General features: G+C 43.7%; 1 protein-coding gene across 1 annotated transcript; it reads right to left on the reverse strand.

Moving 5' to 3' along the window:
• Positions 1–4007: 4007 nt before the first annotated feature.
• On the reverse strand, positions 4008–14360 carry BNIP3 (BCL2 interacting protein 3). The gene is made up of 6 exons (XM_082222950.1): positions 14160–14360; positions 10157–10334; positions 8871–8955; positions 8584–8690; positions 8335–8484; positions 4008–6679 (listed from the first exon to the last, which is right to left on the reverse strand). Exons 1-6 carry the CDS (start codon positions 14203–14205, stop codon positions 6625–6627), a joined length of 621 nt encoding a protein of 206 aa, XP_082079076.1. The 5' UTR covers positions 14206–14360; the 3' UTR covers positions 4008–6624.
• Between the last annotated feature and the right edge of the window lie 4 nt (positions 14361–14364).

Genomic DNA, 14364 nt, shown 5'->3' on the forward strand with positions numbered 1-14364 from the left:
CTTGCTCTGTGTACTTTGAAACTTTTTCAATGTACTCTTCCCCCCTAAAATTGCATCTGAATTGTCCAAAGCACTATCTTTCGGTATGTTATTTTCACTGTACAAAGTAATCACCAGTAGCTGCTACATGAGAGTAGCTTACACCCCAAGATAGATGCCAGCCACACTTCTTTGCATAGATGTGACATGTCTACTGCTTTCTATCGCATTCTTTGGGCCTATTTAGGTGTATGCTGGAAGATGCTATGATTCCGTATTTCAGATTTTTAAAAATGTTTTCAATGCTTTTAATGCTAGACTGTTTGCATGTCCTCTTCCTACTCCCCTACTAAATCGTAGCAGTTAATTGTTTTGCAAAGCTGTTAGTTGAAATAGCTGAGAAACATGAAATGCTTCAAGGAGCTTGCTGTGACTAAGTCAGAGGTCTCTTGGTGTAAGGGATAGCTTTGAATTGTGCATTTAATGTAAATGGGTTGGATTCTAAGTTTTTTCCTCAGTAAATGAAAGGGATTCTTTCATTCACAAAACAGAAACTTGAGAATCCAAGTCACTGTGTTATCCAGCCTATTTAATACTCAATATTGAACATCTTGAAATTGGAGTTAGACTCCATTTTCCTGGTTCCAATCATACTATCAGTCTTGCATGTATTTGGATTGCTTCGCATTATTAAAATGTGTGCTTATGTTTTTACAGCACCTTGAAAAGTATTGTTGATTCACAATGAAGATACAGTGGTGCCTCGCAAGTCGAAATTAATTCGTTCCGCAAGTCTCTTCGTCTTGCGGTTTTTTCGTCTTGCGATGCACGGTTTCCCATAGGAATGCATTGAAAATCAATTAATGCGTTCCTAGGGAAACCGCCTTCAGACCAGGTCCGGGGACAGTCTGTCCCCGGACCTCTTCTGAAGGCTGGGGGGGGGGACAAGGGCTTTTCTTTCCACCCCCAGCATTTAAAAAAACCCCGGGACAGCGAAGGACTTCTCCGCTGTCCGGGCGATCTTAAAATGCTGGCGGGCGGCATTTTAAAATCGCCCCGGACAGCGGAGGACTTCTCCGCTGTCCGGGGCGATTTAAAAGCCCCTGGGAAGGCAGGCAGGGGGGGCAAAGACTTTTGCCCCCCGCCAGCCTTCAGAAGAGGTCCTGGACCTCTTCTGAAGGCGGGCGGGGGGCCAAAGTCTTTGCTCCCCCCCCCCGCCTGCCTTCAAAAGGTGTCCCCGCTGCGGCGGGAGGTGTCCCCTGCCCCCCCCCGCCCGGCTTCGGAGCACCGGGAGAAGCCATCTCCCCGCAGCCCCTTGCTGCAAAAGATGTCGGGGGAAGCGGGGAAGCGAAGCGCTTCGCTTCCCCGCTTCCCCCGACGTCTTTTGCAGCAAGGGGCTGCAGGGAGATCGCTATCTCCCCCCAGCCCCTTGCTTCAGAAGAGGTCCGGGGGAAGCGGGAAGCGAAGCGCTTCGCTTCCCCGCTTCCCCCGGACGTCTTTTGCAGCAAGGGGCTGCAGGAAGATTGCTATCTCCCCGCAGCCCCTTGCTTCAAAAGAGAAGACCCGCTGTCGCCGGGGCAAGCTTCGTTTTGCGAAGCAAGCCCATAGGGAAATTCGTCTTGCGAGGCAACTCGAAAACGAAAAAATCTTTCGTTTTGCAAGTTTTTCGTCTCGTGAGGCGTTCGTCTTGCGGGGTACCACTGTAGTCATGTTCAGCTTTTTCAGCTTTTCTGTAACATCCTCCCATTTGAATGATAAAGCAGTTGTGATGAAATGTAGGAATATTTAGCTTTCGCAGTAGAATCAACTTAGTAATACTGCAATCAACTTTTTGACTCTTAATATTTAGGTCTGTAGGAGCTTTAATGCATAGGCAGTGCTGTACTATTTGACTTTGAGTTATGGTATAATTTCAGAGAATATAAACTCAGGCATATTGTGAGGGCTTCTCCTTTTGAAGCACCTGGATAATCACATTCAGATCTTACCATGAATATGCAGATGCTGGCTGGCTGGCTTATGAAGAGTCATTTAGGATGCAGGCAGCTGTGGGTCCCAATTTAAACTGGGCCAGGAAGGAGCCTGAACTTTGGCTCCCAATTTATGACTACAGCTGGCTGCATTCAGGGTGAGAGGCCTGCTGACAGTCTGGCACACATTCCTTTCAAATCGGCTCTGTTTTGGCATCTACCAGTTTGGGTTTTGGAATTGATGGGTCACTGGAAAATGGGGGCATTTGTATCCTTACAATGGGCCACTCAAGTGCCCTGGCTAATACTGTTTTGCAGAAGTGTGCTTGTTCACTTCCTTGCTTTTGTTTTGGTAGGTGCTTGGAGGGTACTGGTGCCCATTTGTGGCCACTGTTTGGTGTTTCTGGACCAATCACAGGGTGTGGCAAGATGCTCATGGAATCCAGTTTGGGCTTGGCAAAAGTGCATGCATGCAGTGGGTTGGATAGGCATGGTATACAATGAAAGTACATTTTGCCAGCATTGTTCAACCCTCTCATATTTCGGTCATTTACCTGGGTGGAAACTTTTGCAGTTGCTGAAGGTCAGTGTTCAAGCCCATTTGGAATTCCGGGTCCTATAACAGTGGTGGCCCAGGGCCTTGATTGTGTGGGCTGAAGCTCCCTCCAGGTGGGTTTGTCAGGATTATGGTGACCCCCAGCTATCTTAATTGGGCATGTCAGAAGATAAAAAGGGAAGCCCAGCAAGCCCTGGTTGCAATCCTGCATGATACTATTCACCACTATGTTACGGTGGAACTTCGTGGCTGAATAGGCTCACTTCTCCAATATGAGTAACAATAAAAAAACAAAAATAAACAATATTTTTATTTAAAAAATAAAAAAATTGTCCAGTAGCACCTTAGAGACCAACCAGGTTTGTTCTGGGTATAAGCTTTCATGTGCATGCACACTTCTTCAGATACACTGAAACAGAAGTCACCAGACCCTTATATATAGTGGGAGGGTGGGGTGGGGTTTTTCTCAGGAGGGTAGTAGGAGATGGGTGATTGACTCGATGGGTATGGTAAATCTGTTGACGACTGTTAACAACTGCAATTATTCCTACAGGAAAAAGCAAGGGATAGTATGCAGATGATTAGCATATGTAATGAGACAGGAATCCAATATCTCTATTAAGACCAGGTCTCTCCATAGTTTTCAGTTTAGTGATAAGTTGTAATTCAGCAACTTCCTGCAGTGTGCTTTGGGCAACATAATTTGCTGCAGGTGGGAGAAGAGGTACTAAGTAGAGGCTTGTCCTTTTCTGTGGCTGGTACGTGTAGGACTTCTACAGATTAGGGTTTGGCGAGTGCCCTTGGTGAAAAGCAATTTGCCTTCTGTGGCCTCAGTAAACTCAGTATGGTTCCATTTGGGGTGGGTCTGGAAGACTTTTCTTACCACTTATGGGTGGAACTGACAGAAGGGTGGACTTAAAACCCACCCCCTTTCATGCAGCACGGTTGGCCTCGCCTGATCGGTTAGCAGTTTGGTTCCTCCACAGTTAACACTGCAGAAAATAGGAATAAAATCATGGCCCCATATTTCACCCCAACTTCACACATGTCAAATGTCTTTATTCACACAAAATAGGGTTCTTGGTCTCCCTAGACTTCCAACATGTTGACACACAGGGCTTGTAAAAGATGAATATAATTCAATATCCGGCTTGCTCGTTTTTAAATGCTAGAGTTCTGAGAACTTTTTTCTACATAAAGGTTCCCAAATTCTATTGTACAAAGATTATTCTGCCTTTAGATAGCTATGTTCCGTGCTAGTGACGACTGCACCGAAGTGCCTAACTTCCACACCAGGGATGGGGAGTTTTTCTCTAGGCCACATGCCAGTGGTAAGGGATGAAGCCCATGGCAATATTGCACTCTTTTCTCTGCTTCTCTGCTAGCAAGTCTGCCTTGCCTTTGGATTTTATTTTTGAAACATTTGACAGCTGAACATTCTTAGCGCACCTCTTCCTCATTTCACACATCTTGACTACTGATAACACATAATTCAAAAGCAGTGAAATATTTACTTGCTTTATTGTTTTTGTATAGTAGCAATAAACTTGTAATATACATTCAGGTGGAGTATTTCACAGCTTTTCGACTTTGTGAGTTGCCAGAAGATGAAGTTCTAGATGTTTTCCATTCATGTTGTGAAAGCCAAAACAGTACTATTCTAGCACGATAGTTGCACAAACTCCCACTAAGTAAATGAGATTCGTATGCAGTACATACACAACGGCAACAGGCAGCTTCAATCAAGAATCCTTTTTTTTTTACCGCCTATCTCCTTTTGCTAAATCAAAACAAAGCTACCACTTCATTTTATGTACAATGTCCAGTTTAAAAAGATGGGTTTCTTCTTTAAATGTGCCTTATCTACTCAAATTTGCAAAACAGTAAAGTAAAGGTCTTTTTTGATTTTACTAAAAAATACACAGCATTGTCCCCATACTTTGTATTAATTCAACCCTTATTTTTATTTGCAAATTTGGGGTGGGGGGGATAAATAATCCAATAATTAAACCATTGCCAGCTGACATTAAGAATATCCCATTCATCGTGATTCAAATGTATAAATTAATATAAGAAGTCCAAATGGGTAACTGAACAAAATTAATGGATTTACTGTAAGCCATGCGTTCAGACACAGCAATTTATGGAGTTCCTAAGGAAGCAGTTCTGCATATTCACTCTAGCAGGAGAGAGCTTCGCATGTCTATATGCTTTTGTACTTGTGTGGCTGCTTTTTCCACTGATGGGCGTAGGTAAATCCTTGCAAGCAGGAAAGTTTCCATCAGTTAGAACACCCACCTATTAATAGTAAAATGGCTTAGAGTCATCTTTCCGTATGAAGCAATTTGGTGACTGGCGAAACAAAGGCACACCAGTGGCTCACCTCATTCATTTAATCAAGATATTTTCAGACTACTTACACAAGAGAATGACACCAAACTGGGAGAAGTTGTCAATGCTGCAAAAGACAGAATTGGGATTCAAGATGACCTTAACAGATTGGAGAAATGGGCCCAAACAAACAAAATTAATTTCAATAAGGACAAATGTAAGAATCGCCAGCCTCACAAATAGAAGAGAACATGTGGCTTGCCATTGGTGCATGTGAAAAGGGTCTAAGCTTAACAGTGATGCAGTAGGAAAATAGGCTAATGCTATTCTAGGCTATATCAATAGAGTATTGGAAAATATACTTGTCTTTGGAAGTGCTTGACTACCAAAATGCCTTGGTTGATTGTTGTAAATATTGTAGTACCATACACAAGCATCTATTTAACTCATAAGAAGTTCCTGCAAAAACAACATTCCTTGCTGCTTTTCAATAAGGCTGTGATGATATTCAAAACTTATTTAACTAGTAAAATCACAAACAACTGGAGTTTTGTATTTAAAACCATTGTTGAACTTGCAAAGATTCAAGATGGCCAAAAGAAGTGTAAGTTGCAAATGTTTAGCATATGTTCATCCTTGTGTAAAACTTGATTTCAAATGGGCTAATTGCTAAAACCTGCACTGAAGCCTAGTGATAAGCTTGCACTAAGGCACATGTGCCTGTAAAAAGTTCATTAATGGGTAATTCTCAAGAAAATTGTTAAGACCAGATACCTCCGAGTATCAGACATGAGGGCTCAGCAGGTCTGCCCTTCTTAAATTGTGGCTGGTTAGATAGCTTATCTCAGCAAGGGTAATCATTGGATATACAGTGGTACCTGGGGTTACAGACGCTTCAGGTTACAGACTCCGCTAACCCAGAAATAGTACCTTGAGTTAAGAACTTTGCTTCAGGATGAGAACAGAAATCGTGCTCTGGTGGCACAGCGGCAGCAGGAGGCCCCATTAGCTAAAGTGGTGCTTCAGGTTAAGTACGGACCTCCGGAACGAATTAAGTACTTAACCTGAGGTACCACTGTATGAAATTAATCATCACCATCATTCCAGAGGAACCTTCAGAATGGCTGTTGGACTCAAAGGAGCATGAAGGTTTTCCCCGAATTAAGTACGTAACCAGAGGTACCACTGTATAAACTCTGTGTTGCAGGCTTACTTACCACACTACTTTTACTTCTGTTGCATATACATTTTCCTTTTTAAAACATAATAGAAAGATCCCATACTAAAACACACAAACCTGTATTTAGGATTTAGAGAGGTATCTTAAAGAAAATCACTAAACTGCTTCACAGACTCCAGCCTTTAGAAATGTAAGGCCATAATACTCTTGACCAAATACTCTTGCTATGCAAATCAAGTTGTACCAACAACAACCCAAACCAATTTCTTTTTTACAAAAGTGAAACAAGACGAACCGTTTAATCCCTTGCTACATAATTTTCAATATAGACATTTTGTTCACAAACACACAGTTCATTTAAAGACCTCTGTCAAAAATTTGGTGACTTGAGCAACAAGAGGTTAGTTTACAAAGGAGTCGTTTGGTGTTGGCTTTCAATCTTTCCCTCAACAATTAGAAAAAGCCCCAAGAGCACACAACATTTAGGGACCAAAACATACATAGCTGTGCCACTTCTGCACACACAGGAGTTCCTTTCTGTTCACCATTTTGCATGTCTGGATGAATGTAGTCATGGTTTTTGTAGGAGATGAAGATTTGTTCCCATCTTACAACGAACTGGTGCTGTAAGCTGTAGTTGTCAACCGTCTTCCAATATAAATCCTGAGACCAACAAAAAGACAGCCAGTAACTGCTCTGCTTAATTTTGAAAGATGAAAGGTGGTAGGGAACCCCCTTTTCCTCTTACTTTGACTATTCACTGTGCTATAAAATTGGTGGGAATCTGATACCACAAAGGATGCAGCCTTCTAAGCAGCTAAGAATTGGCTGGGAAAGGCTAAGCCAGGGGTAGTCAACCTTTTTATACCTACCACCCACTAATGCATCTTTCTTGATGGTAAATTTTTCTTATCGCCCACCAGTGCTCGATGGAAGGAGGATTCAGCTTGTGCCATAGAACCCCCTACCACCCACCCAGAAACCTGAAACACCCACTAGTGGGCAATAGGGGCCAGGCTGACAACCCCTGGCTTAACCGAAGAAAGGAAAGCTTCCCATCCTAGCACACCTGGAGGGTTAGAGGGGCCTGCTGAACCCTGTGGGATAGGGGGCTGGAAGCACATTTTCCTCACACACTTCCTGATGGTGGGAGCCTTATCATTTTTCTAGGCAGTTTCAAGGAAGCCTTTAAAAGCTTGGAAAACTTAGCTCCCTCTGGGTCCTGTCCATGTGAGCAAGTAATAGTTGTGAGCTTACTTGCACGGCTGAAATAGCCTCCATTGGATGTCTGTTTCCAATGGATTGCATCCAGTGCTCCTGTGCCTACTCGTATAGCAGATTTCTGCTTATAGAACAGAACTTCCTCTTGTTGGCCTCCCTTCCACCTGGCACCCTCAAAATCTGCTCCGGGGGGTTTGGAGGAGTGCAAGGGAAAATGGGGAGGTTTTGATGCATGAGTGGAACTCCAGATGCACATCGCTGGACATCACTCAATACCTTGCACACATCTCTACGCCACTCGCATCAGATGACAAAATGTGAAATATCGAGGCACTGAAAAAAACAAACTTGGGGGTGGGGGTGGGGGTAAAATCTGGTCCACTTCAAGGATCGGAGGCAAAGCTACTACAAAGTCAGATTTCATGTTTTATGGCTGTGATAAAATGTCATGGCTGCCACCAATCTGGGATGAAGGAGATGTCATTCCATTGCTGCCATTCACTCAGCAGCAATTACAATTCTGCACATTCTAATATCTGAAAACTGATCATCACCCTATATCTTTATAGCACAGAACTGTCTTCTTTTTGCTGTCGTCACTTTAAAAAAAGGAAGAGATTTTACCCCATTTTGTTTTATAACACCGGTGTCTACCATAAATCTCAAATATCACCCCAAAGGCTTATTGAATGATTCCCTGAATGCAGATTCTGTCTATTTGATCATGATGGGTAAATTACATTTTGATGGAGTTTTCACTGCAAGTTATCTTGTAGATCAGGAATGGGGAGCCTGTCTTCCAGATGCTGGACTACAAAAGACCCATCCAGCATGGTCACAGTAATGGGATTTGTAGTTCAGCAAAATCAGGTTCCCCATCCCTGCCATGAATCAAAACATTTTGAAGTGGGCCAAAGCGTAGTGAGCCTAGCTTTTCAACTATAAAGCCATCTCTGTGCCTTTAAAAAAATGAGCACTGTATTTCTGTGTTACTCTTTCTTCGTGTAAATTAGTCAACACATAAGTTTCTGGGAGAAGCACACTAGATGTCTGGTCCCCTACAATCTCCACACTGAATTGACTGAAGGACTCCTTACCCTAATCCAATGGCAAGCAGATGGGAAAGCAACAGAGATGGCAGAAAAACCTTCAAAAATTCCGCAGAGAAGATGCCCCCTTTCTTCATCACGCTCGTGTTTCTCATGCTGAGGGTAGCAGTGCGCTTGGGGTGTTTAAACAGAAATTCCCTAGTTTGTGACGAGAAAAGAAAGAATCCAACCTGTAAAGGCCTGTCACCATATTCTGTACATACCAGCGGGAATCAAGGCAGCTTCTGTCACACTTACTTGGGTGGAATGTTTTCAGGCCTGCTGGACCAGTCCCACATCCAGTCAGAATTTTTCTTCAAAAGCTGTTCAACTTCTTTCCTTCTTTCCTGAAAATCTTCCTCAGACTAAAAGAAGGAGAGATATAATCAATTGGTTTGGATGCTATTTCTAAAGTGAGTGGGGGGGTACACCTATTCAGCTTCTTTGGCCATTTCCACAGGTTCCCCATCCCCGCACCAGACCATTCGATGGCTTGGAAAAGGCTCTCAGCCATCTGGCAATCTTCAGAAAAGGCTCAGCTTTACCTGAGAGCTATTCTTTTCTCCACTGCCACGGCTCTCGACTTCAGAAGCTCTGTGAACGTCCTGAGGCGTCTGGGATCGAGGAGGACTTGGTAAAGAGAAGTTACAGGGCATTAATTAACCCACATAGAACAAGGTTTCTAGATTTTGTTGCTTTAGCTGCAGGACCAAGACAGTTCAGATTCAGATGCCATAACTCAGCCACTAAGTTCACTGGGTGACTTGGAGCCAGCCAGCATCTCTTCTTTGTGAAGAACTATGCCTTCTGAGCTACTTGGAAGATTAAAATGGAAGAAATAAATACTCTCAAGATAAGCATAGAAGAAGAATGCTGAAGTTCTGGGAGTGCATACCCTCCAACATTCCTCATTTCTCACTCCCCACCAACTGACCCTCCTTGAGCCCCCATTTTGTGCATCCCCACCCCCGCAAAGCATTTCCTATCAGACGATGGGCAAGTGTCACCATTACTACATCAACAGTACCCTAATCACTTGTTTTCCATTTTGGGGCTAACAAAACACGGGCCACAGTAGCAGCATACATAAATAACCTTTTCTGACACCTGGGAATTTCAGTCTGAATTATCCGTGGTTTTTAGGAAAGTACTTTTAAACTTTTTTTTCAATTCATTATGGATCATTTCCCAATTGTCTTTTACTCTTATACAAGTCCGTAAATAGAGACATTCTAGGATCAAATCAAAAGGGACGTGGGTGGCGCTGTGGGTTAAACCACAGAGCCTAGGACTTGCCGATCAGAAGGTTGGCAGTTCAAATCCCCACAACGGAGTGAGTTCCCGTTGCTCAGTCCCTGCTCCTGCCAACCTAGCAGTTCAAAAGCACGTCAAAGTGCAAGTAGATAAATAGGTACCGCTCCGGTGGGAAGGTAAACGGCGTTTCCGTGCGCTGCTCTGGTTCACCAGAAGCAGCTTAGTCATGCTGGCCACATGACCCAGAAGCTGTACGCCAGCTCCCTTGGCCAATAAAGCGAGATGAGCACCGCAACCCCAGAGTCGGCCACGACTAGACCTAATGGTCAGGGGTCCCTTTATCTTTACCTTTAGGGTCAAATCAGAAGCTGAGGCAGCTTTCATAATACCCAGACTATCCCTGGAAAATGGGGACACTTGGAAGGTATGGGAGTGGCCTCAGCTCTTATCCAGATACACTGATTGGATCAGGGCCACTTACATCATCTCACAGATCTGCCAGCCTCTTAAGACTACATGCAAATAAATAGGAGTGTGTATCCTTTGAAAAGAGCAAGTGCTATCTCTTTTGTTGTACCTGTCACAATGGGAGCTCTCTCGTGAGCTGCTTCTTCCAGACTCATGCTGGGCATCTAGAAGGATTTTCTCCATGTCGCCATTGTGAATAGAAATTGAGGCTGGGCCTTGCTCCTGGCTTGTTGGCTGGGCACCGTTACCATTCCCGTTGCTGGAAAAGTGCAGCTCCACCCAGGAACCTGTTCGGCATATGTTCAGAAACAAAACAAAAGCCACACAATTGCATATTGCGAAGCCTTCAAGCAGTTTCATTTGCCGGCATTCTGTTCCAAGCCTGGCTTAATGGCCTCCTTCTTGCATTCCAGGAAATGAGCAGAGTATTGCCTGTTAATAATAAATCTCTGCTCTAATAGGATCCTGCAATGATGAAGCCTTTTCAGTCACCATCAGAGCACAGGAGTTAGGTCTTCACCCTATGCTGTCTCAACACCAGCACCACACTTGATGGTCCTTTTGAAGATCACCTAGTTCCCACAACAGAAGACCCTACTGTGTATGAAATCTGCAAAAAAGCATGTGCAGATTAAGGACGTCAGATGAACCAGTCAGAAATGGGCTATCAAATACGCTGACCTATTTTGATTTACTTTGTTTCCCGGAGGCGTAGAAGAGGACCTCCAAGGGGGGAAATGATCCACAGGTGCAAAGTGTGAGTAGGATTCTTAGTAGCAGAAAATGCATTCAGTATTCCAAACATGGTAATGATACTTGGCTTGGAATCTGGATTAACAAACAGACTCTATTTCCTTTTTCCTTTTTAAGCATTGCAAGTCCCGGGCTGCTTTATACATTCATGGGTTGTCTTTCCATTAGCCACAGTGCCGGGAAAAGCACAATTTTAATTCAGCTAGATATTGACAAATATAAGGCTCCATGCACACATTATATTCTGCATTCAATGCACACCAGGATATTGGGGGAGGGGGTTCCCTCTACCTAGCTGGCACACAATATGGACCTATTACATATTTCATGCCCTTGAAAAGCACTTTCCCACAAACTGACTTCATTCCAAAAATAAAAGCTGAATTGATTCTACATTACCCAGCAGAGCGTCCATTTGAAAATGGATGAAGGCAGCTGCCCAAGGACGTTGTGGGCCGGCATATACCAAGACCACAATCGCCACTTCCTTTTTCACCTGAGGCATAGGCAGGGCAGAAAAGGCATAGCTAATCTAACCAAGGGGAGGGTTTTCAAGTCCGTTGGACGTAACCACACCCACTATTATGGAGGGCAGGATGCAGAAAAAATCTAGATGGAAAGCAGCCTGTTCAAGACAAGTATTTGTGGTTCTTTATTGAGCAAAACTACTTCTTTGCACCACAAATGAAATATGGGTGTCCATAGCTTAAGAACAGTATGTGAGAAATTGCCACTTTTTTCCTGTGGAAGAAACAGCATCCGAATACTGCATGTCTCCAATCCCTACCATAAACGCTGGTTTTTAAAATTAAATGTGGATATGGGGGCTGAGACTAATTATACAGCATTTTGAATCTTTCTGTTCAGATTCAGTAAGTCTTTATTATGCACAATAAAGGCATCTTACAAATCAGTTCATTGTCCTTGTCTGTGGCCTGCTTCTGGGGACTAAAATCCCCAGGATACTTAGTAGCAGGAGAAGGAAGGAAGTTAAAAAAAGGGGAGGGGGGGACCAGCACAAGCAACATGTCAAACAACCGCAGGCATCCCTGTTGCCAGATTGAAGCTATAAATAGCCTACAGATTATATATTATACCACCTACTACATAATATCTCCTGCGCAAACAAGTCCTTCTGGGTCACTTTGAAAAATAAACAGCCCCTGGGAATTGTGAAATACCCTCTTTCAAAACAAAAGTTATAAAAGGCACCAACAGTTTTCAGTCACATGGCATAAACAGACAGCTGCCAGCCTGTGCTTCTGCCTGCTAGGTCTTGAAGCTTTCCCAAGCAATAGAATCCCATTCTGTGAGGGAAGCTGCACCAGTTGAATTTCTACCGCAGAAAGAGGAGAAGAGAAGCCAGCTAACAGAACTCTTAAGAGAAGCACAAGGTGGCAGTCAGATTTGATATTGTGGTCATTAATGTATTAATTGCCTTCTACGCAACAGTCCCAAGGTGATGTACCATAAAAAACAATTTTTAAAACACACACACAAACAGTAAACACATTTAAAACAAAACTGACACCATACAAAACAGACACAGCAAAGACTCATTTCTCCAGCTTGGAAAGTGCAGATAGTTGCTGCGTGCCGTAGAGCAACAGGAATGCTATTTCACAGAAGAGGACAGCTACACTAAAAGTCTCCTGTGAGTAACTATGGAGCAGGCTTCTGAAAAATCGAACTTGCAGGAGAAGTTCTTCCACAGATCGTGGGAAATAAGCTTAAGTAGAGTTTGGAAAAGACTACAAACTACAACTTATTTTCTCCTTGTTTTGTATTCCAGAAAAAGATAACTACAACCCAGCAAGAATTCTGCCAGTGTACCCTATACATTCAAAATACCAGGCAAGAAAATTAAATTTAAAAAGAAATCTAAAAGTATGGCTGATGGTACAGTGGGATGTTTCACATACTGTGCAAGTTTTACATTTACATCCGCTAGTTTGATTTCACTTCCCTTAAGCTTTTTTTTTTTTTTAAGGAGGATAGGGCATATGCATCAGCTCTAGTCACTACAGTGTAGGTGGGGCAGACCTATATGAATATATTAAGACCACAACGGTACAGACTGGAAGATTTTTGCTTCCTACATAATTATTTTTGCAGCGCTACATCTAGGGAGCTCATATGCATTTTGTATATCACAGTCCTCAGCACATTTAACTCTGCATGTTAACTGCACATACATGAAATCACATGCTTCACAAGAATCAGGTGATGTGTCGCTAAAATCATTTCAGGCTTGGTAGAAAGTTGACTATATGATAATGAGAAGAAGAAGAAGAAGAAGAAGAAGAAGAAGAAGAAGAAGAAGAAGAAGTTATTATTTATACCCCACCCATCTGGCTGTGTTTCCCCAACCACTCTGGGCGGCTTCCAACAAAAGATTAAAATACAATAATTCATCATATATTAAAAGCTTCCCTAAACAGTGCAACAATAAGAATAATATAAATCAATACCAGCGCATCCGCTTTGCAACGGACTTCATATTTAGCAATACACCCTGGTACTGTTATTATTACTTAATGATCCAATTACTGGTATGATCTACATCCCACTGAAGTCAATAGGGAAATTCCCTTTCATGTTACACTCTACCTTCGGGTTTCTCATTGTATGTTGGTAATAAAACCCAGGACTGCAGCTGCTTGAACAAGCACCGTATGTCAATAATTTCCGAAGGCCAATTATTTACAGCCACAAACGTTGCACAAAGTTCTGAGTAAAGGGCCTATGAGTCATGCAGGCAAAGGTGTCAGGAGCACAGATGGAAGACAGCAGGGATGACTCTCGCAACAATAAAAAAAGTGCCCTGGATCTGCCCGTCCTGTACTTCGAAGGCCTTGAGCTACACAGCCCTGTGTCTGAACAATACTTGCCCTCCTGGTTGGCACTTCAGCTGGCCAGGAGCATTACACGGTCGGTGCGAGGCGGAGGAGGAGCAGCAGCAGCACATTTCCAAATCTTAGAGAGAAGTCAAGTTATCGACAGCCCCACCAAACCAAGAGGGCCTTGGCCAGGAATCGGGGGCAAGCTTTCACCCTGGCATTTCGCCATCCCATCCGTCTGCTTCTCCTACCAGTGCCATTTCCCCACGAATTTCAGAATCGCAACCACCGTTAGGGGAAGGGGAGAAAAGGAAAACAAAAAAAGAGTGACTTGGAGAAATCTCTGGGGTTCAGAAACCAGGCGATCAGGAATGCCCAATATCTCTGCCTCTGATCAGCCAAGAAGAAGAGCCTATCTCCCACCCTTCCCCCAGTAAGACTTCTCCCAGTAGAGGCCCAATGGTAAAGGAGGCCCTTAAGGATCATACTGATTTCATGACAAGGAGGCCGATCCCTTACCCTGCAAGTTCTCCTCTTGCACCCCCAGCCCCTCGCTCGACGACATGGCTCCTGGGAAAGAAGCGCGTCTATTTTGGAGTCTCTCTCTCTCGGCTGCTCTCTTCCCGCTGACGCCGCTGACAGTAGCAGCTGCTGCCGCTTTCGGGAGCCAGCCGCGCACACCCAGCTGATCGACCCCAGGGAGAGATCCCGTCTGTTATTGTTA

This window comes from Podarcis vaucheri (genome assembly GCF_965113315.1).
Source record: "Podarcis vaucheri genome assembly, chromosome: 5".
NCBI classification, from domain to species: Eukaryota; Metazoa; Chordata; class Lepidosauria; order Squamata; family Lacertidae; genus Podarcis; species Podarcis vaucheri.